The sequence below is a fragment of the Dendropsophus ebraccatus genome, chromosome 1, assembly GCF_027789765.1.
Source record: "Dendropsophus ebraccatus isolate aDenEbr1 chromosome 1, aDenEbr1.pat, whole genome shotgun sequence".
NCBI classification, from domain to species: Eukaryota; Metazoa; Chordata; class Amphibia; order Anura; family Hylidae; genus Dendropsophus; species Dendropsophus ebraccatus.
The window spans coordinates 199107558-199131948 of NC_091454.1; the positions used below are offsets into that span (position 1 = coordinate 199107558).

The following is a 24391-nucleotide window of genomic DNA, read 5'->3' on the forward strand; positions in this document are numbered from 1 at the left end:
TCTAAAAGCTGCTCGTTATGAAAAAAAAAATGTTACTCCGACATAGTTAATCGTACGATTGGGCCAATTATCGTTACGTGTAAACGCAGCATCAGAGTCTTTGGAGCTAACCAATTGGATTAAATTGACAGCTGAGAGGTTGAGCGCACTGCCGGGGTCTCAGGATTGCAGCTGGTCTCAGGAGTGTGGCCTGATGAAACCAGTAACTTTTGAAATGCCTGTTGATGTTAAAAGTTACTGGAAATGACAGTAATGCTTAAAATGAGTGAATTCTCCCCAAAACTGACTAGTAAAATGCGTTCAGGACTGTAAGGCCATGGGTGTAATGTGTAGCAACACATGTGGGCAGTGTACTCTAAAAATAAAAAGAGTTTGGGCCTATCTAGCGACAATCACACAAACATATGGCACACACAAAATCACCATAAATTTGTGTCTAAATATTATATATGACTAACCGTATCATAGGCAAAATGTTCAGTTTTAAGAGCTATAGGCACTGAAAGCTGACCAATCTCATAAAAAGCCATTCATTATGGCAGCAGCATAATCAGCAGAAAGGCCAGTGACTTATATATAGGTCGAATGACTGGTCGGGTGAGTTATTGAGAAGATCCTCCCATAGACTCAGGAGTGGAGTTGGTGTAGGAGAGTGCACCCCACCAATTCTGCGGCACAGTGACGTACACTTGTACTACTATACACATCCAGTATAACCTGATGAATTCCTTACACTGGCAGACCAGGAGCAGGGTTTAGTTTCTATCTTTTGTTATGTTTCCATCTTGTATCTGCCTGACTAGGTGTCATCTAGTTTTTTGGTGGTTACTGTAGCGCAGGCATGTCCAAAGTCCGTCCGGAGAGCCATTTGCGGCCCGCGTTCCGAACTTTTACGGCCCCCCAGGTATCCAGCTTGCTATTATCTGCCTGTGTTATAAAGCATATAGCATGTAGCATGTAAAATGGTCGGCCCTCGCACATGTTCACTTCATCAAATTTGGCACTCTTCGAAAAAAGTTTGGACATGCCTGCTGTAGCGTCATACACCCACAATATCTATGTTACAGCGAGATACCTCAAACCACTCCCCAATAATAAGGCCATACACTGTGTGCATCGTGTGTCCGTCATTCCCTTGACTTCAATACATTTCATCGTGGTCAATTAAAATGCGGCTCCGGCTGCACGCTCCATTGCCGGATATGGTGAATTGGGATGCCGGCGCCGGCTGCATCCCAATTCAGCACAAAGGAAGATGATCTTCAGAAATGCCTAATACGTGCCAAAAAACTTCACTAGATCATAGCCTGAGAAAGCTAAAAAAATCAACATCTGTATACCACATATAACTAGGCTTGTTGCCCATAGCAACCAATCACAGCTCAGCTTCCTGAGCTGGTTGCTATAGGCAGTACTAGAGTCTAGAACCAATATATAGCAACCAATCGCAGCTCGGCTTACGGAGTATGTAAATATTTAAAAACTGAGCTGTGATTGGTTGTTGTGGACAGAGCTGGTGCAGAAACATTAGTTGCCCTTAGCAACCAATCGGATACCTGCTTGTATTTCTATACCAGCACTTGGAAAATGAAAGCTACGATCTGATTGGTCGCTATAGGTTTTGTAGTCCACTGGACAAGGAAGTAACCTGCCTCCTCCTGCAGTAGAACTACAAGTCCCAGAAAGCCACAGGCAGCAGCAGCAGCAGCAGCAGCAGGACACAGAGGATAGCTCAGGCTCCACACACAGGTAGCAGCAGCCACTCCTGCATTCCCGGCCCCTCCTCTCCCACGTCTGTTCCTCCGTCTTCCTCCCCCGCTCGGCAGCTACAAGTCCTGCCTTCCTCCAGCTCCCCTGTCCCCGGGCATGGAGCTGGCACTGCCCCCTTCCTGGTATGTGTGCCTGTGCTTCTCCAGTCTGGGTGAGTTGTCTTATTGTCTATAATGCGCCCTCTCCATGTTCTTCTCCTTCCTCTCCAGCAGTCTTCCCCAACCCGGGGCTCAGTCTCCAGTAGTTACAAAACTACAACTCCCAGCATGCCCGGGCAGTCTGCGGCTGGTTGAGCATGCTGGGAGTTGTAGTTTTAAAACAACTGGAAAGTTCCAGGTAGGGATAACAACAAGCTTTCCCACTTTCTGTCCTTCTATTAGGGTAGACAGTGCCATCTCCTTCTCAGGCAGCCTCCATGGCTCCTCCTCCTCCTCCTCAGAGTGTAAGCTCTTGGGACCAGCAGTCACTTCCTGGCCTCTACATATACTATGCAAGGGTTCAGACCATTTGTGTTTAACTTAAAGGGGGTTTCCCAAGGTTAAAAGTTTATCTTCTATCAATAATTGGCATAAAGCTAGTTGACTGGTGGAAGTCTGTTGTGTGTCAGTAGTGAAGTACTCAGCCATGCTCTTCTCCCAGCTCTAACCATCACTGGGGGGGTCTGAACAACCTAGACCCCAACCAGTCAAGGGGCACCTCAAGGTAAAATGTCTGCTTTTTGAGGTGTACAGAGACATTAATTTTTTTTTTTTAAGTGACAGCTACACTTTAATCTTGTGTCGCCCCAGGGGTGAATACAGCTGAAAGGAGAAATAATTGGCTCAAACTTGGGCAGAGAGGGATGTCACGCATGAAGATCATATTCATCTAGTCTGCTCTGAAGCCCTAGGGCTGTCTGGAAAAAGAATGGATATGATTGGAAATGGGGTTGGGATGATTTAATATTTTGTTGGGGTGATTTATTTAAAAAAAAACTTTCAAAACCATTTTTTACGCTTCCTAACGGAATGAGTGATCATTCAATTTCTTAAAGATGTACTCCAGCAAAAATAAAAATAAAAAATTAAATTAGCTTTAACAAAAAAAAAATCTCATGTCTTCCAGTATTTATCAGCTGCTGTATATCATAGACATGGACATAGATATGTAGGACATACAGCAGCTGATAAGTACTGGAAGATTTGAGATTTTGCAATAAAAGTAAATTACACATTCCTGACACCAGTTGATTTCAAAGAAAAAAAAAATCGCTGGTGTTGCCCTTTAAACAGTACAGTGCAATAATAGTGTAATTAAAGTGTTCTGTCATTTCTGCCTATAGGAGTCCTAACATGGCAGCCTTAGAGGCCTTAAGAAGGACCCTGGCTGCTGACTGTGCCATAAGGTTGCTGATTGAAGTCCAGATGGGACGGGCATTTGTCAGCTAACTCCCTTGATGCCACGCTTGCTTATGACAGCAGCATCTAGAGGGTCAAATGACTGGCATCACTGTGGTCTCTGATTCTGTCCACAGATGGTGGATGCCAACTGGATTTACACACACACACACACACACACACACACACACACACACATATATATATATATATATATATATATATATATATATATATATATATATATAAACACTCAATCTGGTTTTCCTCTGCTTGAAGGAGTGGGCTGTGTTGCTGTGCCAGCTAGAAAATCTTCTCTGACTATTGGCCACTGTAGTTACAATGGAGTACATGCCCCCATGTCACAGCCTGTCCCCTTCAAGCAGGGGGAAAGAAATGGATGCCAAACATTCATGAGTTCCCTCTGGCATGGGTAAGCCACAGCCATACATCTCTGGTACCAGCTTATGCCTCCCAGAACAAAGGGGTTGGGCAATGAAAATCAATCACTCCCAACTGGAGATGAGCGAACCTCGAGCACATTTGGGTTTGTCTAAACCTGAGCATGCACCATTTGAATACAGGTGGCTAAAGAAGTCCTAGGGAGTCCTGGAAAACATGGATATGGCCTATGGCTGTATCCATGTTTTACAGGCAGCCTTCGGGCTGCATCCAACTTCTTCAGCCACCGGTTCACTCATCTCTACTACCATTCCTTTTCTCTACACATATCCTCTGGCTGTGGAGAGTCAGGTGCCCCCCATACACCTTTAGGGTCTGTTCACACGTACAGACTCGCTGCGTAAAACTCGCACAGAACTCGCATCAGACTTGCATGAAAGTAGCTGCGTTTTTTGTGGTGTTGAACTTGCCTGTGAAAATCAAAACCCGCATGTAAAAATCGCACCAAACACGCAGCGAGAATACACATACATTGACTTGATAGCAATCAGTATCGCTGTGAATTTATGTGCAAGAAACTCACAGCGATAAATATGCAGCGAGTCTGTATGTGTGAACAGACCCTTAGTATAAGAAGTATGGACAACTTAAGACTTCAGGTACCACAAGGCTTATCATATGCATATCATAGAATAAATCCCGCTCTTTACCAGGTTGCAGCTTATAATATTATGAAATTAATTTTAAGGACACAGTCTATAGGTTTGTTCCAGTCTGTAGGTTTGCAAGAAACAAGGGATAGATGGACGGCAATATGACCGAAGGATCAGACTACAACGTGTTTGTTTGTAGTCTGTAGCCATGGAGACACAGGTCTGCATATTGATGTAGTAGTGCACCATGTATTCATCTTCTAATCCTTCATGCCATGTGATTGTCTGTCTTCCTTAGCACTGAGTGCGGCCTCGGAACTTCACAGCACTTTAGCGACTCTGCAGAACGAATCATTGGTGGAGAACGAAAAAACCTGTCAAGGAATTGTCCTACTCTTCATCAATGGGACCACCAACTTGGTACAGATATCTTTTTATTACATGATATGCTGAATATGCTTGTGACAAAAAGATCACTTATTTTCCCAATTAGCAGCTCCCATACTGTTCCCCCATATGCCGTCACAGAAAAATGGTACCGAAAACCCACCATTACATAGTGCACCACAAAGACAGGGGCAGATATTCCATTCTAATAGATTTTATTAATACGTTCTTTAATAAGTTACAGCATCATGATGTAAAATTGTACAAAAAATTGCATCTAAGCAACAAACCGGGTGATGTAGGTAATAATAATTATTGCATTTAAACTTGCATCAGCCCTTACATATCAAGAACACAGGGTATTCAACTTTACAGTGACGGATTACTGGCTTCATGTGGGCACCCCCAATAAACCACAGTTATAGTCCCCCAATATGAGTCACTGCACAGTGATTGGTGGCAATGGATGCTTAGGGGAAGAGAGATGAGCGAACCTCAAGCACGCTCGGCTTTGTTTGAACTCTGTATATATAATATGTATGTGTTAGTGATGTCCAAGCAGCCCTTGCCTTAAAGGAGAAGTCCAGCAATTTATAAAATCCAGCAGGGGGGAAATTGATCACAATTACAAACTTACCACTTGGCGTGCTCGCAGTGAGCGGTGGGACAGGTCACGGCACCCCCGTCGGGCTCCAGGATCTCCGACACTGACACGTCACGATCCGGCTGAGGGACTGGCCGCTCAACCAGTCAAGCTGCCCCGGCCAGCTGCCGAATTTTATAAATTGCCGGACTAAGACAGGACAGCATCGCTATTACATGTATGATTTTTTTATAAGTTGAAAGACGACGATCGGCCAATGATCATTTCTTTGGCTGATCGTTGTCTTTATTACACAGAGCGATATTTTGCTGAATCGGCCTGATTGGTTGATTTAAAAAATATGATAAAGGGTTTAAAAGGGATTATCCGGAATTAGAAAATGCACCGCTACTTTTTTTGCAAAAACAGCACTACTCCCTGTCCTGTGCGGTATTGCAATTCAACTCCATTCACTTCAATGGCACTGAGCTGCAAAATATCAAGAGGGGGGCTGTTTCTGGAAGCAAGCGGCCATGTTTTTCTAAGCCTGGATAGTTACCTTAAAGGGGTTGTCCAGCGAAAATCTTTTTCTTTCAAATCAACGTATATCAGAAAGTTATATAGATTTGTAATTTACTTCTATTAAAAAACCCAAGTCTTCCCATACTTATCAGCTACTATATACTATCTGCTGACATCTCTGGCCGAGAGAGGAACTCTGTCTCGGGTTTCTATGAATCCCCATAGAAATCCTCTCCTGCTCTGGTCAGTTCCTGTCTCGGCCAGAGATGTCAGCAGAGAGCACTGTGTCAGACTAAAAATAAAACATTTTCCTGCATACAGCAGCTGATAAGTATGGGAAGACTTAAGATTTTTTAATAGAAGTAAATTACAAATTTATATAACTTTCTGACACCAGTTGATTTAAACTAAAAAGATTTTCGCTGGACAACAACTTTATGGTGGTGACTCCAGATCTCATTCCGATCGAGCATCTGTGGGGTGAGCTGGAAAAACATGTCTGATCCATAGAGGGTGTGCTGGTAACATCTAGGTGCCAGTTACCACAGGTCTTATGGAGTCCATGCATCCACAGGGCTGAGCGTTTTTTATAGCAGGAGGGCTACAGACGCCCTTCATTGTTTGGTTTATGTACACTGAAATATTCTGTCAGACAGAACTGATCACTCTATCCCCAGTACACCTGGTGTATAGACAGAACAGCTAGTCACCAGCTGACATTGTGTCTATGGGCGGCTTTAGCATTTACCACAAAGTGTCCACATCAAGGAAGGTCCCGTAGTCCGCTCCCCCTCCACTGATTTATTACCATTTCCTTTGCTTGTGTTTCCTGCTCTCATCTATTATTAGGTAATCCCCCTAATATCGGACATAATAAGAGGCAGATTTAGGGTGGACGTCGCTGTTGGGATCTTGTGTGAATGTGATAAACAGGATACTGAAAGACGTTTTAAGTGGTGAGAGAGGAACATTCCTTAGATATTCCTTAGATATTAAAAGCTTCGAAGGATTCTGGATAATCTTCTGGATAAATGGATACAAGCTCTCCTTTGGTGAACGGTATACTTCTATATTTGGGGGCTAGATACTTCTGTTACGTGAATCACTCGCTTTCGCTTTAGGACATATTCGTGATACGGCCGGATTTGGTTGCAGTGTTACACCATGGGGTAGTTTTCATACTTTAGAGGGAAAAATTCCTTCCTGACTTCAGAATAAATCCCCGGATCAGCGAACCACCTCTAGTAAGCCGCTGCTTATAAATTGTTATATTATGTTCCTCAAGGAAGGCACCCAGGCCCTATCTTAACTGGTTAAATGAATTAATAAGTGCCTGTCATTATAAAGAACTTACCACGTGTCATACTTGGATATTAGTTTTTTATAGTGTCAGGAACACTTTAAAGGAGAAGTCCCATGAAATAAAAAAGGGGTGAAAGTCAGCGGGTGCGGGAAATAATAAAGTATTGTTACTTTTCCTTGTGCCCCATAGTGTTGCTCCCAGGTCCCCTTGACAGCTGCTGGCCACCTGCAGATCATCCAGCTGCAACATCATGTACCTGAGTGATTGACTGCCCGCTCAGCCAATCAGTGACTAGGACGGACACTGCCCCAGTCACTGACTGGCTGAGCGGGCAATCAGCCTGGCCATGACAGTGCAGCTGGAAGAGCCGGGTATGTGATGTAACTGGATTCCAGCCAAAAATAACAGTGGGCGGCTGTCAGCGAGACTGCACTACAGAGGTACGGGAACAGGTGAGTTTACTTTGTTAATTATTTTCCCGCACCCCCTTTCCTTTTTTCAATTTCACAGTATTTTATCCCAAAGTTTTTTTCATTGTTGGCTTTGTTCGGTAGTGTTATGTACTGTATATGTATATATACAGTACATAATATGTACTGTTTGTAAATATAGAGTTTGGGATATACTCACCGTATAAGACTACCCCTCTTCCAGAAAAGTAGGTACAGTAATACCGGTAGGATACAAGGACAGGCCAGACGGGTGAAAGAGGTGTGTTTTTCTCTATACCCCAAACAGCTTGCTCTGCCTTTCATACAGTCACAGCGGGGATGTGGACATTTTTGAGCTCCCCCCACCGTATGCGGCCACTGCAGATTCTCTAGTCTGGTTCTTAGGTTTTTCAGCATCCGCCCTATTAGATGACACCCGCGTATAAAACGACCCCTGACTTTTGAAAAGATTTTCCTGGATTAAAAAGTAGTCTTATACGCAGGAAAATACTAATATATATATATATATATATATATATATATATATATATATATATATTTATATTGGTTATACTTGTTTTCTCTGACCATAGGCTCAACCTTACATAAACCTGCATTACACTTTATTTGCCGGATCTGTGCCTGGGTGAAGTTCACCCTGTCATTCTTAGCCAATTACCACCCTGCTAATACGGATGTTATTAGTGGCCACTTTCTCATGTATGCACACACACATATACACACTTTATATGTAAATAGCCTTTTTTCCATCCTCTTTCTCACGTTTCCTCATTTTCCCCGATTTCCTCTCGATCTTATCAGATTAGAGCTGATAAATGGGCTTCTATTTTGGGATCTATTACTGCTATTTTTAGCTGCACCCATGTTCTGTGATAAGGAAGACCGGTCAGTCAGGTAGGTGCTGTGTTCACATGGGATGCGGAGTCTCTGCTGAGTAACAGGCTTATATGTGGCTACTGCAGCTTCCAGACGCATGGCCTTTTATGTAAGAGTACAGATTCCTATTTCAGCTTATATCGCTTTTAAATAATTCTCTTCTTTATATGGCTTAATATTGCTTACCTATTATTATGAATAAATGTTATTTAAAGGGGTAGTGCGGCGGTAAAAAATTATTCACAGAATAACACACATTACAAAGTTATACAACTTTGTAATGTATGTTATGTCTGTGAATGGCCCCCTTCCCTGTGTCCCACCACCCCCACCCGTGTACCCGGAAGTGTAGTGCATTATACATACCTGATCCGTGCCGACACGCGTCCGCCATCTTGTGCCAAACGTCATCTTCGGCCGGCCCGAACACCTTCGATCTTCCCGAGTGCCGGCCGCGTCATCAGCTGCTCATCGGCTGATGACGCGGCCACGTGTCGGCACGGATCAAGTATGTATAGTGCACTACACTTCCGGGTACACGGGTGGGGGTGGTGGGACACGGGGAAGGGGGCCATTCACAGACATAACATACATTACAAAGTTGTATAACTTTGTAATGTGTGTTATTCTGTGAATAATTTTTTACCGCCGCACTACCCCTTTAAAGGGAACCTGCCTTGTCAAAAATAAATTTCGTCATGTCGTAAAACAAGGAGAGCTCAGCAGATGATTTATAGTTTTGGGGGGAAAGGATCCAGTTTTACTTTGTATTTCGGTCATTTAATTCCCTTCTCACTCTAGCTTAAAAGTCCAGTAGGCAGTCCTAATGAGTGATTAATAGCTGTAGGTAACTGATAAGGACCGCCCACAGGACTCTTAAACCCACAATGGGCAGGGATTTACAAGTTCTTCCACTATAGATATTCCAGCAAACATTTTTTTTCCTTTCAAATCAACTGGTGTCAGAAAGTGCCAGAGATTGGCAATTTACTTCTCCAGTCGTCCAGTACTTATCAGCTGCTGTATGTCCCGCAGGAAGTGGTGTATTCTTTCCACTCTGACACAGTGCTCTTTGCTGCTTCCTCTGCCCGTGACAGGAAAGAATACCCCTCCTGCTGTACAGACTGGAAATAATACACCACTTCCTGCAGGACATACAGCAGCTGATAAGTATTGGGAGACTTGAGATTTTTTAATACATGTAAATCACAAATCTCTGGCACTTTCTGGCACCATTTGATTTGAAAGATTTTTTTTTGCTGGAGTACCCCTTTAAGGAACATATATAAGGGTCATGTAGACTAGGACTGGGTGGGTCTGCTGTGACACATGATAGGATTTGCATCAGTCCATTGACCTATATATCACATCACTAGGGCTTCTTTTTTCCAACTCTTTTACATCCTGCCATTTCCATTATCATTAGATTCAGCCTACAAAGCAGACGCTGATCAGAGGTTGTTAATACTGAACTAAGCCAAATCTAAGGAGTACACGTAGAGAAGTGTAAGAAGCAGCCCAGCACGTAAGTGACTACCACAACAACACGGCTACTGTACGAAAGCGGCCCCCGCGCTGTACATCACAAGCACACACCTGGTAATTGTGCTCTCCTGAAATAGTAAATCATTGATCGCCCACTGGGGAGCACATCTCCCGAGCCTAATGTAAGAGACTGTCGCTTCAGCAGGGGGTCCGCATTACCCTGACATTGAGGATGTGCATCACTCCGCCATCTGTTATGTGTTGCAGATGGGGGGGGGGTCACTTAGAACCAAGTGCACTATTACTGCTGGCGTCCGAGTGATTATATTCATATTAATGGGGTCTGTATTTGCTCTGCCTGACAGGTAGATATAAGAAGGGAATCGAGGAGCAAATCCTGCAAAAAAATTTTTATGCATGTAAATCGCTACATATGTAAAGATAAGAGTGGATCATGATGTATTTGTGTGCAGGTGTGTGACAGTCGGTGGAGCCCGCTTTCCCCTCTCGCACAGGTCGTGTGTAAAGAATCAGGATGTGGAGCGCCAAATTCTACATGGACCCTAAAGTCTTTACCAGGGAACTATGGAGTTGTCCAAGGAGTACAATGTAAAGGTTTGTATGACATCCCCCTCTTCTTATTCCATAATGTCTTCATCATTGGGAGCCATATTCTGCACTGCCGTGTTATGGTGCTGTAGGATTAGTTCTTATTGCCACCGTCCGTGTACAGTCTGTATACACCGCCATGTGGCTGTATCAGTACAGTACCGCAAAGATTTCAGGGCTCCCGTCATCATAATGACACATGATGTTAGGAGTTCCGATAATCTGTTCCATTGCGCACCCTCCGTATATACGGACTGTGCACAGAATTTGGGAATAAGTTGTCCTTTGCCAACCAAGAGCAGATGTGTGTTTGACAGTCTATTCTATGACCGGAGGGACCTGTGATCCTGGTAGATTAATCCTATATTCAGCCGCACCACAGGTCGCTTTGTTCACAGATTTTGTGTAGATTTTTTTTCTGCATTGTATGACATAGATTTCTTTTATCACCCCCACCTGCTTTCCTGCTGCTGTAAATGTGCAGATCCACCTGCAGCGTTTCCGGTACATGTGACCATACCCTAAGTTTTGCCTTGCTAGCAGCCTGCATCATAGTGATGCAGATTATACACAGAAATATGATAATATAGAAGTGTAAAATAAACACAGCAAACAGTAATAAAAAGTAAAATTAAAAAGGTTTAATATAACAATGATTTACAATAAATAAAAACAGAAAATAAATAAATAAATAAATAATAAATGCTTTGCGCTTGGGGACAAAAGACTGGTGCTGCTGTGTCATTTAATGGATTCTCTGATTTAGTTAAAATGACAGTCTGCTAGGACTGTAAAATAATAAAATAAAGCATACTCACCTCACCTGGTCCAGCATCAGTGCTCTGGTCCATCCCACTGCCTCTGTTTACTTTCCCTGATGACCACTGTCTTGGCTTTCCTGCTGACAATAAGGCAGTCGCTAAGGCCGCATCAGTAGAACAGGGAGAGTGGATCACCAGGGTGAGTAATCTGAAGCAGCGGTGCTGGACCAGGTGAGGTAAGTGTACTTTTTATGTTATACCTCTAGCAGACTGTCATTTATTTAGTTTTTAATTAGATGTCTATTCTCCTTTAAGACCGAGACATGGCCCTTAAAGGGGTATTCTGCTCAAGCATAACTGTTCATATGTTGCTGCCCATAATGAGACTTACAGTTCGTCCTATACTTGTTATTATCTATACAGTCTCCTTCCCCCAGTTCTCAGCTGCTTTCTGCTGAAGACATAAAAATCTAAGTGTGAGCTTTTCTCTCCGTCTTTCCCTCCTGCCCCCTCCCTTCTGAGACAGCTGATGTAAACAAGCCCCTATCTGTAACTCTTTATCAACTTTGTAATGCCGGGGGATTAATCACAGTGAGTTTATCAGCAACTTGACCTCAGATTAACCCTCCCAGCATAACAAAGAATGTACAAAGTTGCAGATAAAGCCAGCCAGAGATTTGTTTACATCAGCCATCTCAGAAGGGAGGAGGGGGAGACAGAGAGAAAAGCTCACACACAGATTTTTGTGTTTTTAGCAGAAAGCAGCAGCTCAGAACTGGGGGAAGGAGACTGAATGGATAATAAAAAGTATGGAAGGGATTGTTACACTCACCTTGGGCAGAAATATATGAAAAGTTATGTTTGATTTGAATACCCCTTTAAAGAGTTAAAGGAGAAGTCCAGCGAAAATTTTTATTAAATTGTATTGCCCCCCAAAAGTTATACAAATCCCCAATATAAACTTATTCCGGGAAATGCTATATTTGCTATATATTATAAAGTGCTTTTTTCCCTGCACTTACTACTCCATTAAGGATTCATTTCCTGGATAACATGGTGATGTCACTTCCTGGATGACATGGTGATGTCACGACCCGACTCCCAGAGCTGTGCGGGCTGTGGCTGCTGGAGAGGATGATGTCAGAGGGATGCTCAGTGTCCCTCCAGTGTCCTGTGTCCCTCAGTGTCCCTCTGCCATCATCCTCTCCAGCAGCCACAGCCCACACAGCTCTGGGAGTCAGGAAGTGACATCACCATATTATCCAGGAAGTGACATCACCATGTTATCCAGGAAGTGACATCACCACGTTATCCAGGAAGTGACATCACCATGTTATCCAGGAAGTGACATCACTATGTTATCTAAGAAGTGAAGCCTTGATGCAGTAAGTGCAGGGAAAAAAAGCACTTTATTAGCATTTCCTGTAATAAGTGTATATTGGTAATTTGTATAACTTTTGGGGGGCAATACAATACTTTAATAAAAATTTGCGCCGGACTTCTCCTTTAATTGTTGATGCTTTTGACACATTGCAAAGTTAGATACAGTGAGCTCTCTCTGATGCATTTATACATATATTTTTTTAATTGTCTCAGGAAATGAGTCCAGCGTGAAGGAGTGTGAGAGCGGAGGAGAAGCGGGGCAGGTCTGTGATCCCCAGAGCATTGCTGCGGTCCACTGTAAGCAGAACATCAGCGACCTTGCAGGTAATAGCTGGTGTTCATGGGAGAGATGATACGACAGGCTTTACAAGGGCAATGTCCCTGTATGGGGCAGGCTGACCTGTCTTAGGTGTGGCACCACCTGATGGCTTAGATAACCAAAGATTGTACCCCTCATCTCATCTCATTTCATGGTCAAAACTATAGCAAGGTCCAATAGTGGTTATTGGACCTATGGTGGTGGTTATTGGGCCCTATGTGATGGTGGTTATTGGGCTGTATATGATTGTGGTTATTGGGCCCTATATGATTGTGGTTATTGGGCCCTATATGATGGTGGTTATTGTGCGCTATATAATAGTGGTTGTTTGGCTCTATATGACTGTGCTTATTTGGCCCTATATGATGATGGTTATTGGGCCCTACATGATGGTGGTTATTGTGTGCTAAATAATAGTGGTTATTGAGCCCTATATGATGGTGGTTATTGTGCGCTATATAATAGTGGTTGTTTGGCTCTATATGACTGTGCTTATTTGGCCCTATATGATGATGGTTATTGGGCCCTACATGATGGTGGTTATTGTGTGCTAAATAATAGTGGTTATTGAGCCCTATATGATGGTGGTTATTGTGCGCTATATAATAGTGGTTGTTTGGCCTTTATATGACTATGCTTATTTGGCCCTATATGATGGTGGTTATTGGGCTCTACATGATGGTGGTTATTGTGCGCTATATAATAGTGGTTATTGGGCTTTATATGATGGTGGTTATTGGGCCCTATATAATAGTGGTTAATCGGCTCTATATGACTGTGTTTATTGGGCCCTATATGATGGTGGTTATTGTGCGCTATATAATAATGGTTATTGGGCTCTATATGATGGTGGTTATTGTGCGCTATATGATGGTGGTTATTGGGCCCTATATGATGGTGGTTATTGGGCACTGTATGGTTTGTTCATGTGCACGGAGCACCATAACTTCTAAGGTTGTGTAAGCGATTTCCAGCCGCTTCTGGTGTCATATATTTGACACCAAGTGACATGAACACCAGTGGTCTAAGCAACTTTATGGAGAAACCTGTCTAGTTGTTGTGCACTTGTTCCAATCTAAAGCAGACAGCTTAAAGGGGTTATCCAGGATTAGAAAAACATGGACACTTTCTTCCAGAAACAGCACAATTCTAGGTATGGTTTTGCAATTAAAGTGTCACTGTCGGTACAAAAAAAAATTGACACGTCATAGAGACGATAAAGATGTCAAAAGTTTTGATCGGACTGGGTCTCAGTGTTCCTCTCCCTGCTAGTTCTCCCGATAGGTACGGGTCTGAACGTTCAGACCCGGACCGACCAAAACTTTTGACATCTTTATTCACTTTAGTGGAACTGATTTGTGATGTTTCTGGGTAGAAATCAGCAATATTTTTCTTATCCTGGATTACCCCTTTAAAAATTGATTTGCACAATTGGATTTTTATCAGGGAGTATTTCACAATTAGTGTAAAATAATCACATCATATAAATGACAGTGATAGAAAATATATGCTGTATATAGAGGTCAGCGGCCTTATTGATACATGCGGGCTTGGCTGCCCGCTATAATAGTCATCATGTGCCCTTTGACCTCTGATCATACTGGGATGTGAATCACACTGTATATACTGTCATCCCAGCATGTCATCAGGGGAGATGTGAATTGTCCTCCTGTAGTCAGAAGACATTTTATTGCTTGTTCTTAACAATACAGCATATAGATTTCCTAGAAACAATTATCTATGATCTGATATTAGGATATAGCAGAGCAATGTCACTAGTGGCTAGTAAATCAACATACTTCATACACGATAGCCATGGCCGCACCATAGTTTATTTCTGATAGTAGGCTTACATTAGTACCTGCATAAGCTTGAAATCCTCGAGCTGGCATCACTTGGCCCTCAGCACTACTGCCGATGGGTAGCAACAATGCCCCAGTTAGTCCTTTGCCAGTCCTGGGTATTAGAGACGCCCCACTATACAAGGTTAGGTAGGGCATACTCATATTTGTGATGCCTTCTCCACAAGAGGCCAAACAGAAAAAAAGGCGTATACTGTGTTTTTTCCCCAGAGTTGAACATTGAAATTTATGAGATACGTTCATTTCCATTTTTCTGATGCCTGAACACTTCAGGCAAATGGAGATCAGACAGGCGGGTCAGTATGGGGCATATTGGATTTCCTCATGCATGTTACAGGAGATAAGGTGTCTGCTGGTACTCCCTATAGAGAACACGTGTATGCCCAGCCATACCAAGCATCTATGTGTATAAGAGGGTGGGAAGGGATAGCAGGACAGTATTAATACTGTAGGTCTGTTCTCCCAGTGACTAAAGGCCCCATTACACCAAGCGATTATTGGCCATATTTGGGCAATTATCGGGCATTGCGGCCGATAATCGCTTGGTGTAATAGCTCCTGTTAAAAGGCAACAATCAGCCGACATGCATGATGTTGGCTGATCTTTGTCTTTTAACATGTTAAAAGAAACTTGAAGATATTAGGGTAGATTTATCAAACATGGTGTAAAGTGAAACTGGCTCCATTGCCCCTAGCAACCAATCAGATTCCATCTTTCATTCCTCACAGACTCTTTGGAAAATGTGGAATCTGATTGGTTGCTAGGGGCAACTGAGCCAGTTTCACTTTACACCATGTTTGATAAATGTTTCCCATTGACTTTCTGCTGGCCGTTGCTCCGTGTAATAGGAGTGACTGCAGAAGACCGCCGCTATCTCCTATGAGTTCCCTGGATGACCTTTAGATCCCCCAGCTCTTACCGCTCGCCAGGGGCGGATTACCTTTACCATAGGCCCCGGGCTGTTCACCAAGTCTGGGCCCCCAACCCCACTGTAACTATGGCAGCACTAGCATAGTGTTCATAGTACAGGATAGATAATGTCATGATGTCCTGATTTGGGCTATATTGCGCCAAAAAGCTGTGATTTTTTGCAAATAATGACAGAACTGTAGCCAGGAGACAATACAGCATTGAAAGTATAAGTCTTTTTGGCCCCCAGGTGCTCAGGGCCCCAGGCTACCGCCCGAAACGGACCTATTATAATCCGCTACTGTCGCTCGCTGTCAGCGTGTGTAATATCACCGGCAGTGAGAGGGGAAAGAGGAGCAAGCGAGCACTGACCTGACAATTCTTAAAAAAAATAAAATAGATTATATATACAGTAGTGAAATACAGTGTGATAGTTCATATGTATGTACCATAGAGACCAGGTGGTTATAGATTTGGTTGCAGCCGGATTGTGATCAGATCATATTGTTTGCCTAAGGCCCTTTTACATGGGCCGATTATTGTGAATGAGCGTTCTAGGAACAATCATTCACCTGATAATCTGCGCATGTAAAAGGGCCAGCGATCAGCCGAAGAGCAAGCAAACAACCGCTCCCCAGCTGATTTGATCTATTGTACGGCATTATCGGCCACTGGCAACTGAGCCAGTTCTACTTTACACCAGTTTTATACATCTCCCCCAATGTATTTAAATGGCCACACAAACCATACAGTGATCATTCGTACAGCCCAGCTGCTCAATTAATCATGGCGTGTAAGAGGCCCCTAAGTGAACTCGCTTCCATGATGTTGATATTTTTTGTAGAATCTATTGAAAAATGTTGACTAATGTAATTCTTCTCTGTCCATTCACCCTGCAGATGTGAACTCATGGAGACTGTCCAGGGGTCGCACGTCTTGTGACGGGCATGTAGAGGTCCTTACAGGTGACAGGTGGCGTCCTGTGTGTTTCGATAGCATGAAGAATACTGAAGCTCCTCTGCTGTGTGAGCGGGTAAGGCCTTATTCCCACAGTCTGTGCACAGTCCATGTGGAACGGCACAGATTATCCGAAACAGTTTAAATCTTTGAGGTACAGTACAGTACTGACCCACACCATGCTGTATCTTGAGAAGGGAATATTTCATGTTATTCATTTCTATATATTATACAGTGATAATAAGTGACTTTTTCGTTCCATAACGTGGTATGTAGGTCTGTCATTCAGGTGTCTCAGAAAGCTACATGACATTTGTGGTGCCTGCGATAGCGAGTGTATTAGCTATGATCCATCTTCCTAACAATCTGACAAAAGAGCAAATCTCAGCAGCTTTATTAAGTTCAGTTACTAAAGGCCCGTTACGGCCGAAAATCGTCACTCCCCGCAGCATCCCCGGACTCGCCCACTTGCTGCTGCCGCATGGAATAGTGGCGGCAGCGACAAATAAAAAAAAAAAAAAAAGCATATTGGTATACTCACCAAGCTCCCAATAAGCTTATGCGATATTTATAATTCTTTTTGCTGCTCCAGCAATCTTCTCCAGTGTTGTGAGTCCTCCAGCCGGGGTACTACAGCTCCCGAATTGCAACACGCCTCTTTGCAGCGAATTTGGTTGGCTTTTTTTACACGGCTCAATATAAGGCCATACAAGGATGCAAGCGATCGCCAATCAGGGAGATCAGCAATTATTTGCAGTGCCTTCAGAAGGCTTAATTAATTGCATGACTGGGTTACACAAATGATCACTGCTATGGTGCGTTTACACGTAACGATTATCGTGCGAATTTGCGCGATGACTATCGAATTCGAACGATAATCGTACGTGTAAACGCAGCAAACGATTAAACGACGAACAAGAAATTGTTCATTTTGATCTTACAACATGTTATCAAATCGTTGTTCGTCGTTTGCAAAAAATTAGCAGATCGAGTTTTCCGTACGATGTATCGTTCCATCTAAACGCTGATCGTTATGAAAAAAAACCTGTTACTCCGACATTGTTAATTGTACGATCGGGCCAATTATCGTTTCGTGTAAACGCAGCACTAGACAGGGAAATGTGTGGCAATTAGTAATGAATTTTACTGCCTACACTAATTATGCGATTAGCGATTTCCCTCCATGGCTGATCGCTGCCACTTTTACATGGGCCGTTTATATCAAAGGGGTGTTTCGAGCCTAAGAGGGCCTTCAGTGCTGTCTGAGTACATGCAAGCGGTCCAAAAAATATTATACACTCCTATAAGAAATAGAATGTATAATCAATGTGATTTTATTTAATTTAACTATTCCCTTATTGGAATACCCCTTTAGTCTAATGTGTATTGCCATCTTAGGAAGCATGGTGGAAATGGGTATGTAAACTGTTAAAGAAACATTTCACATTAGACTTCCTTGTCTCATCCTGTCATGCGTTCTGCTCTGCAGATGGGCTGTGCACCACGGTCACCTGTTTTCTCACCACTTAACAAGGTCAGGTCATCTGTGGAGCCTGTGACCGTACATTGTATGGAGAACGGGAGCTCTCCCTGGGAATGTGACAACTATGCTCTTCATACATGTGCGCCTGGCCTGACAACCTACCTGCAGTGTAACCGCTCTCGGTAAGCCATTTGTTCCATCTGTGATGAGTTTTTACTTGATTGTTAAAGGGAATCTGTCACTAGGTTTATGTCGCTTTAAATGAGGGCAGCATAAACTAGTGACAGAAATGCTAGACAGATCAGTGTATTATCGACATCTTTCTGTATCGTCGTTCTCCTAATATGCAGGAGAATATAATTCTTGCCACAGTCCTCCCGTCACGCTCCAGCTGCTGATTGACAGTTGACTGCCTATACACAGACAGATATATAACTGCCAATCAGCAGCTGGTGGGTGGGGTTTTCTGCTTCTCATGAATATCCAGGACTACTGAGCTCACGCACATAATGAAGAGGACTACTTATTGTCCATGTTATTCAGGAGGATATCTCTGAATCAGCTGCACAGAACAATGTAAGTGATACATCATTCTGTTCAGCTTCTCTGTCACTAGTTTACGCTATCCTGAGATAGGACAGCATAAACCTGCTGATACAGTCTCTTTATATATGCCCTCAAAATATAGAGACTCATTAGGAATGAATTGTGTACATGTAAGAAATGGAGGACAAAATGAAGAGGCAATGGGAGTTTGTACAGGACGAGGCTTGATGTAATATAGACAAATGGTTATTTTTAAAGTCTAGGTGTAATGTTTGTTTGAGTAAATCCCTGTCTTGCCCATGAAACATGATGCTGGAGAATCTTTTCTTAGAAGTCTGCATTGTGCCATTCCTCTGTTATTTCTCCTAGAAGTGTATGAATAAATTGCTTACTAGATAATACCATTGCTCTATGCAAACCATTGTGTTAGAATGTGCCAGAATGTGTCCAGTACCGTAACAGAAATAACAGAGGATGGACATGGTGCAGAGTTCTAGTAAAAGTTTTTGCAGGACTGTTAAAGGGGTTTTCCAGGGAGCAGAAAGGTCCTACTTGTTGTGGTCCCCAGTGCTCCCTTTTGCCACCTTGGAAGTACAATGTATATACCTTCCGGCTGGGTTCACACTACGTATATTTCAGTCAGTATTGTGGTCCTCATAGCAACCAAAACCAGGAGTGGATTTAAAACACAGAAAGGATCTGTTCACACAATGGTGAAATTGAGTGGATGGCCGCCATATAACGGTAAATAACGGCCATTATTTCAATATAACAGCCATTCTTTTAAAATAACAGCAAATATTTGCCATTAAATGGCGGCCATCCACTCAATTTCATCATTGTGTGAACAGATCCTTTCTGTGTTTTCAATCCACTCCTGGTTTTGGTTGCAATATGAGGACCACAATACTGACTGAAATATATGTAGTGTGAACCCAGCCTCCCAGAGGAGAGGGGGCAGATGCATGTCAGATGAAGCAACGCTCACACGCAATGTCATATAGCTGCCCGTTGTCTCCGCAACATCGGTAACAATGGGTAGCTAATGCGGATCTGGTCTTTACAGTCTATTGAATTCAATGCAGAGCAGCTGAGCTATGGTATACTGTTCTGCTACTTTGTCGACGTATTGACATTTTCCGCTACAATATTACAGGTAGTAAACATACCCTAAAGGTACTCTGACCATCTAAATTTAGTGCAGCATATACCCCAACAAGGTTTCTTCCTTTACTTGTGTGTGGATATTGGGGGTTGTTGTAACCCATAAGAAGTTATTGAGAATTGTGTACTAGTCAATTGGACCACAGCACCAAACTGATGACCACCATTGGTGTATGTCCTTACACGATATTCATTTTCATCATTATATATACTTAGTGTGCCATAGAGTGCCCCACCAATGGGAGAATGGAGGGTAAATGTTACTTCTCTGCCAGCTGTGGGATGTTGATCCTATATAGATGTGCTCTCTTACTATGCCTTTGTGTCCCCAGAATGGAGGAGTCATGGCTCGTCTGGCTCACCATATGCCTCGCTGTTATAATGATCCTGGTTTTCTGTTGGATTCGGGTAGTGAAGTCGTGGAAATGTTGCAATCAGTGTCTGCACAAGAACGTGCTGCACCTCTTTAAAAGATCCCATTCCCAACATGGGACGAGGAGGAACATTTATAACAGGGAGCCCCCTAATCTCACTGTCCAGGAAACCCACAGTCCCCCATCTTCTCCGGGAATCATCCAGGATCCAGGTGGTGAGTTTTACTTGTCGAGATAATGGACATGCAAGCAAAACGAGACCACATGATCACATCCTTTTTTTTTTTTTTTTTTTTGCAAAGTCATAGGAGATGTCATCCACAAGCTTTTTGCAAATCTGCACGCCATCTGTATGACATCCGTATGTCATCTTCATTTGCTGGTCTGCAAAAAAAAAAAAAAAAACTAAAGTATGGACGGAGGGAGGAGCCTGCCATACACAAAAATAGACAACATACAGATGGTAATGCATATACGAGGGGCTGCTGATAAGTCTTTGGCTTTGTGTTCTTTTTTTGTTTCTATGGTAATGAATGTTACATCACATGAAAGCCTTATGTGTCTAATATATGTTTTCCAAGTTTAGTGTATGCAGTTTATGGCAACAGTGATCTAGGCACACAGGAAAACAAAATGGCAGAGTCTAAGGTGATATTCACAGCAAATGAGAGCAGAGGAGTGATAAAATTCTTGTTTCTGCAAGGAAGGTCAGTGAAGGATATTCATGGTGATATGTCGCAGATATTGGGGGATCAATGCCCTCCATATTCTACAGGTAAGAGCTGGGTTGCCAAATTTAAAACGGACTGCATCAGCACCAATGATGAGGGACGTCCTGGACGACCGAGAGTGGTTGTTGTTCCGGAGATCGTCGATGCTGTGCACAACCTCATATTGGAGAATCAGCGAATTTTAGCTAAAGGAATAGCAGACATCATGGGGGTTTCTGCTTAAAGTGACTGTACCACCAGGCCCAGGCTGAAGCACTGGAGGCGGCTGACCCACCCTTAGTGGGAAGAAACTCCAGCCCCTCCATGACGTGACTCCATTAGAATCAATGGAACCCTATCATAGAGGGGGTGGGGGGGTTCCTCCCACTAAGGGTGGGTCGGCCCGCCTCCAGTGCTTCAGCCTGGGCCTGGTGGTACAGTCACTTTAACGTGTTTGTCTCATTATCCATGAACATTTGACCATGAAGAAGCTATCTGCAACGTCCCCAGATGTTTGACGACGACGATGAAAAGCATGTGAGTAAAAATGTCCCAGACCATTTGTCAGTGTTTCAGAACTGATAAGAACTTCCTGGATGGACTGGTCACTATGGATGAGACCCTGTATGACCCGGAAACCAAGAAACAGTCAAAAGAGTGGAGGCACAGTGGTTCCCCTGGTCCAAAGATGTTCAGAGTGCAAAAATCATCCACTAAGGTGATGGCGTCTGTGTTCTGGGATAAGGAGGGTGTGCTGCTTGTGGACTGGCAAGGTATTTCATTGAACTTTTGGACCAATTGAAGGCAGCTCTGAAGGCGAAAAGGCGCAGCAAGCTGTCCAAAGGAACCTTGTTCCTGCAATACAACACCTCTGCTCACACTGCACAAGCAACCGCAGCAAAACTGGTGGAGCTAGGCTTCCAGCTGGTTGACCACCCACCTTATTCACCAGATGTCGCTCCCTCCAACTATCCTCTGTTTCCAAACCTGAAGAAACCCCTGAAGGGAACCAAATTTCACACTATTTTTGATGCCATGGCTTCAATGGATGACTGGTTTGGGGCACAACCAAAATCCTTCTTTTTGCAAGACTTACAGAACTTGGAATACTGATGTAAGAAGTGTGTTGACATCAGTGGAGAGTATGTGGAATAAATGTAAAGTTTCATCTTCCTATCTCATTTCTTTCTGGGTAAAGCCAAAGACATATCAGCACCCCCTCGTATCATCTGTATTTTTTACTGACAGATTGACTTCTATGGGCATCTCCGTTTTGCAGTTACGAATCATAAGAAGGTTGTATTTTTTTTTTTTTGCAGATCTAGATCAGGGATATGTACATGAAATCATGTCAATCATCACTGTCTATTGTCCCCATAGAATCCTGGATGGAGATTGTAGCAATGCGCCACCATGTGCTTCTCCTGGCTCGATCTCTTGATTGGTTGACATGTTGGGATTAGTCACGTTGTGACTGATCAAGACATGTCATGATAAATCAAAAGTGTCCATTTAGGTTTTGTGTGCCCATCTGCCATGACAAGCCAACCTCATACAGATGGGTGCCTACAGTACAGCCATGTTTTCACAGTCACGTTCCTACAGTACTTATGTTCTATTTTTTTTCACATGAATATTGATGTTCTTTTCTGTTTTTCTTCCGGTGACAGAAGTGAATGCCCTGCTGGCTCCCCATGGTTTCCGTCTGAATAACACCATCACCCCTCCCCCCAGCTACATGCATGCATTGCGCGTTTTGTCCCGTCCTCTGGAGAACACACAGACTCCTCCGCCAAGCTACCTAGAAGCGCTCAAGATTCTCTCCCGTCCAATCTTGGTTCATGTTAATGCAACAGAATGCAATGAGGAGAAGGAGGATCTGGAAGTCCTTACCTCTAAAGAGAAGGGAGCAGATTCTTAGTATCAATCAGGAAATTCAGGCTATTTTTTTCTGTGATGAACTGTATTTATAGATATGAACTGGAACTTTTTATAAAGATATTAGTAGTGAATACCTCACATTCTGGGTTTCTCTCCATTATCTGCTTCTTAAAAAAAAGTTTGGTGATTATGGTATAACAAAGTAAAGGAGTTGTTTCATATCCCCCTTTTCAGCTTGGCCCTGCCGCATCTTGCTCTCACTTCCGTTTTTGGTGGTGGTGGTGCTGGGGCTGCGGGCGAAGTAAGAACGGGACGCAGCGGCACAGCTTGGTCTTCCTCTGACATTACATATGCCTCTAGGGATAATCCAAGCCCTGGCGACGTGGGAAGTCAGAGGGAGACTTAAAGGAGAAGTCCGGCCAAAATTTTAATAAAGTATTTTATTGCCCCCCAAAAGTTAGTCAATTCACCAATATACACTTATTACGGGAAATACTTATAAAGTGCTTTTTCCCTGCACTTACTACTGCATCAAAGCTTCACTTCCTGGATAACATGGTGAAGTCACTTCCTGGATAACATGGTGATGTCACGCCCCGACTCCCAGAGCTGTGCGGGCTGTGGCTGCTGTAGTGGATGATGGCAGAGGGATGCTCAGTGTCCCTCCAGTGCCCTGTGTCCCTCAGTGTCCACCTGCCATCATCCTCTCCAGCAGCCACAGCCCGCACAGCTCTGGGAGTCGGGTCGTGACATCACCGTTTTATCCAGGAAGTGAAGCCTTGATGCAGTAGGAAGTGCAAGTAAAAAAGCACTTTATAAGCATTTCCCGTAATAAGTGCATATTGGGGATTTGTATAACTTTTGGGGGGCAATACAATACTTTAATAACAATTTTCGCTGGACTTCTCCCTTAAGATAAGTGAAAACATACCAACTTGCGACCACCAGTACCGTCACTGCCCGGCCTCCAATATCATAGCTGATAATGGTGGTCAAGATCCTAGGCAACTGCTGTCAACATGACAGCGAGATAGAAAGGCCAGACTTCAAAAGAAAGCAATTTTGCTAATGTAATGCATTTGCAAAATTGCTTTCTTTTGCATTTCCCATCACCTTGCAAATCTTTGCTGTTTTAGCACCCCCCCCCAATAAAAACGAAAGCCTGATCCGGTTGATCATGTACTTTAACAGGCTGCAAGCACCAGGACCAGCTCTGTAGCCTATTTATGTGTGTGGGGTGATAGGTTTAACCCTAGTCTGCACGTCATCATTTGTATGAGGCTTTTAAGAAATCTCTGAACTGTAATTCTTAAGGTTTCCTCTGGAGGTCAGTAGTATAGCATAGTATAGCAGTATTGTAGCATTACGTGTTTTGAGAAATATTTAAAGAAGCAGTTCACTTTTTTTTTTCCGCCCCCCCGGGTAGCCACTGTCATGTATACTTACAGAAGATGATCGGTGTCCCGTTCCCGTCGGTCAGTTCCCGTCCCGCGGTGCCGTTCAAATCGGGCGCGCTCACGTCCGCCGGCTGCTGCGAGACCTCTTCTCTCACCAGTGATTATACGCCGGAAGTCACTCGCTTCCATGCATTCACTATGGAAGCGCGTGACTTCCGGCGTTCAAA

At 43.4% G+C, this 24391-nt stretch overlaps 1 protein-coding gene across 1 annotated transcript; it reads left to right on the plus strand.

Annotated features, from left to right (window-relative positions):
- Positions 1-1762: 1762 nt before the first annotated feature.
- Positions 1763-22907, plus strand: LOC138785780 (T-cell differentiation antigen CD6-like). The gene is made up of 8 exons (XM_069962139.1): positions 1763-1921; positions 4500-4621; positions 10283-10424; positions 12776-12886; positions 16552-16685; positions 18099-18274; positions 20135-20391; positions 22557-22907. The coding sequence occupies exons 1-8, from the start codon at positions 1867-1869 to the stop codon at positions 22805-22807; spliced, it is 1248 nt and encodes a 415-aa protein (XP_069818240.1). The 5' UTR covers positions 1763-1866; the 3' UTR covers positions 22808-22907.
- The last annotated feature ends 1484 nt before the right edge of the window (positions 22908-24391 follow it).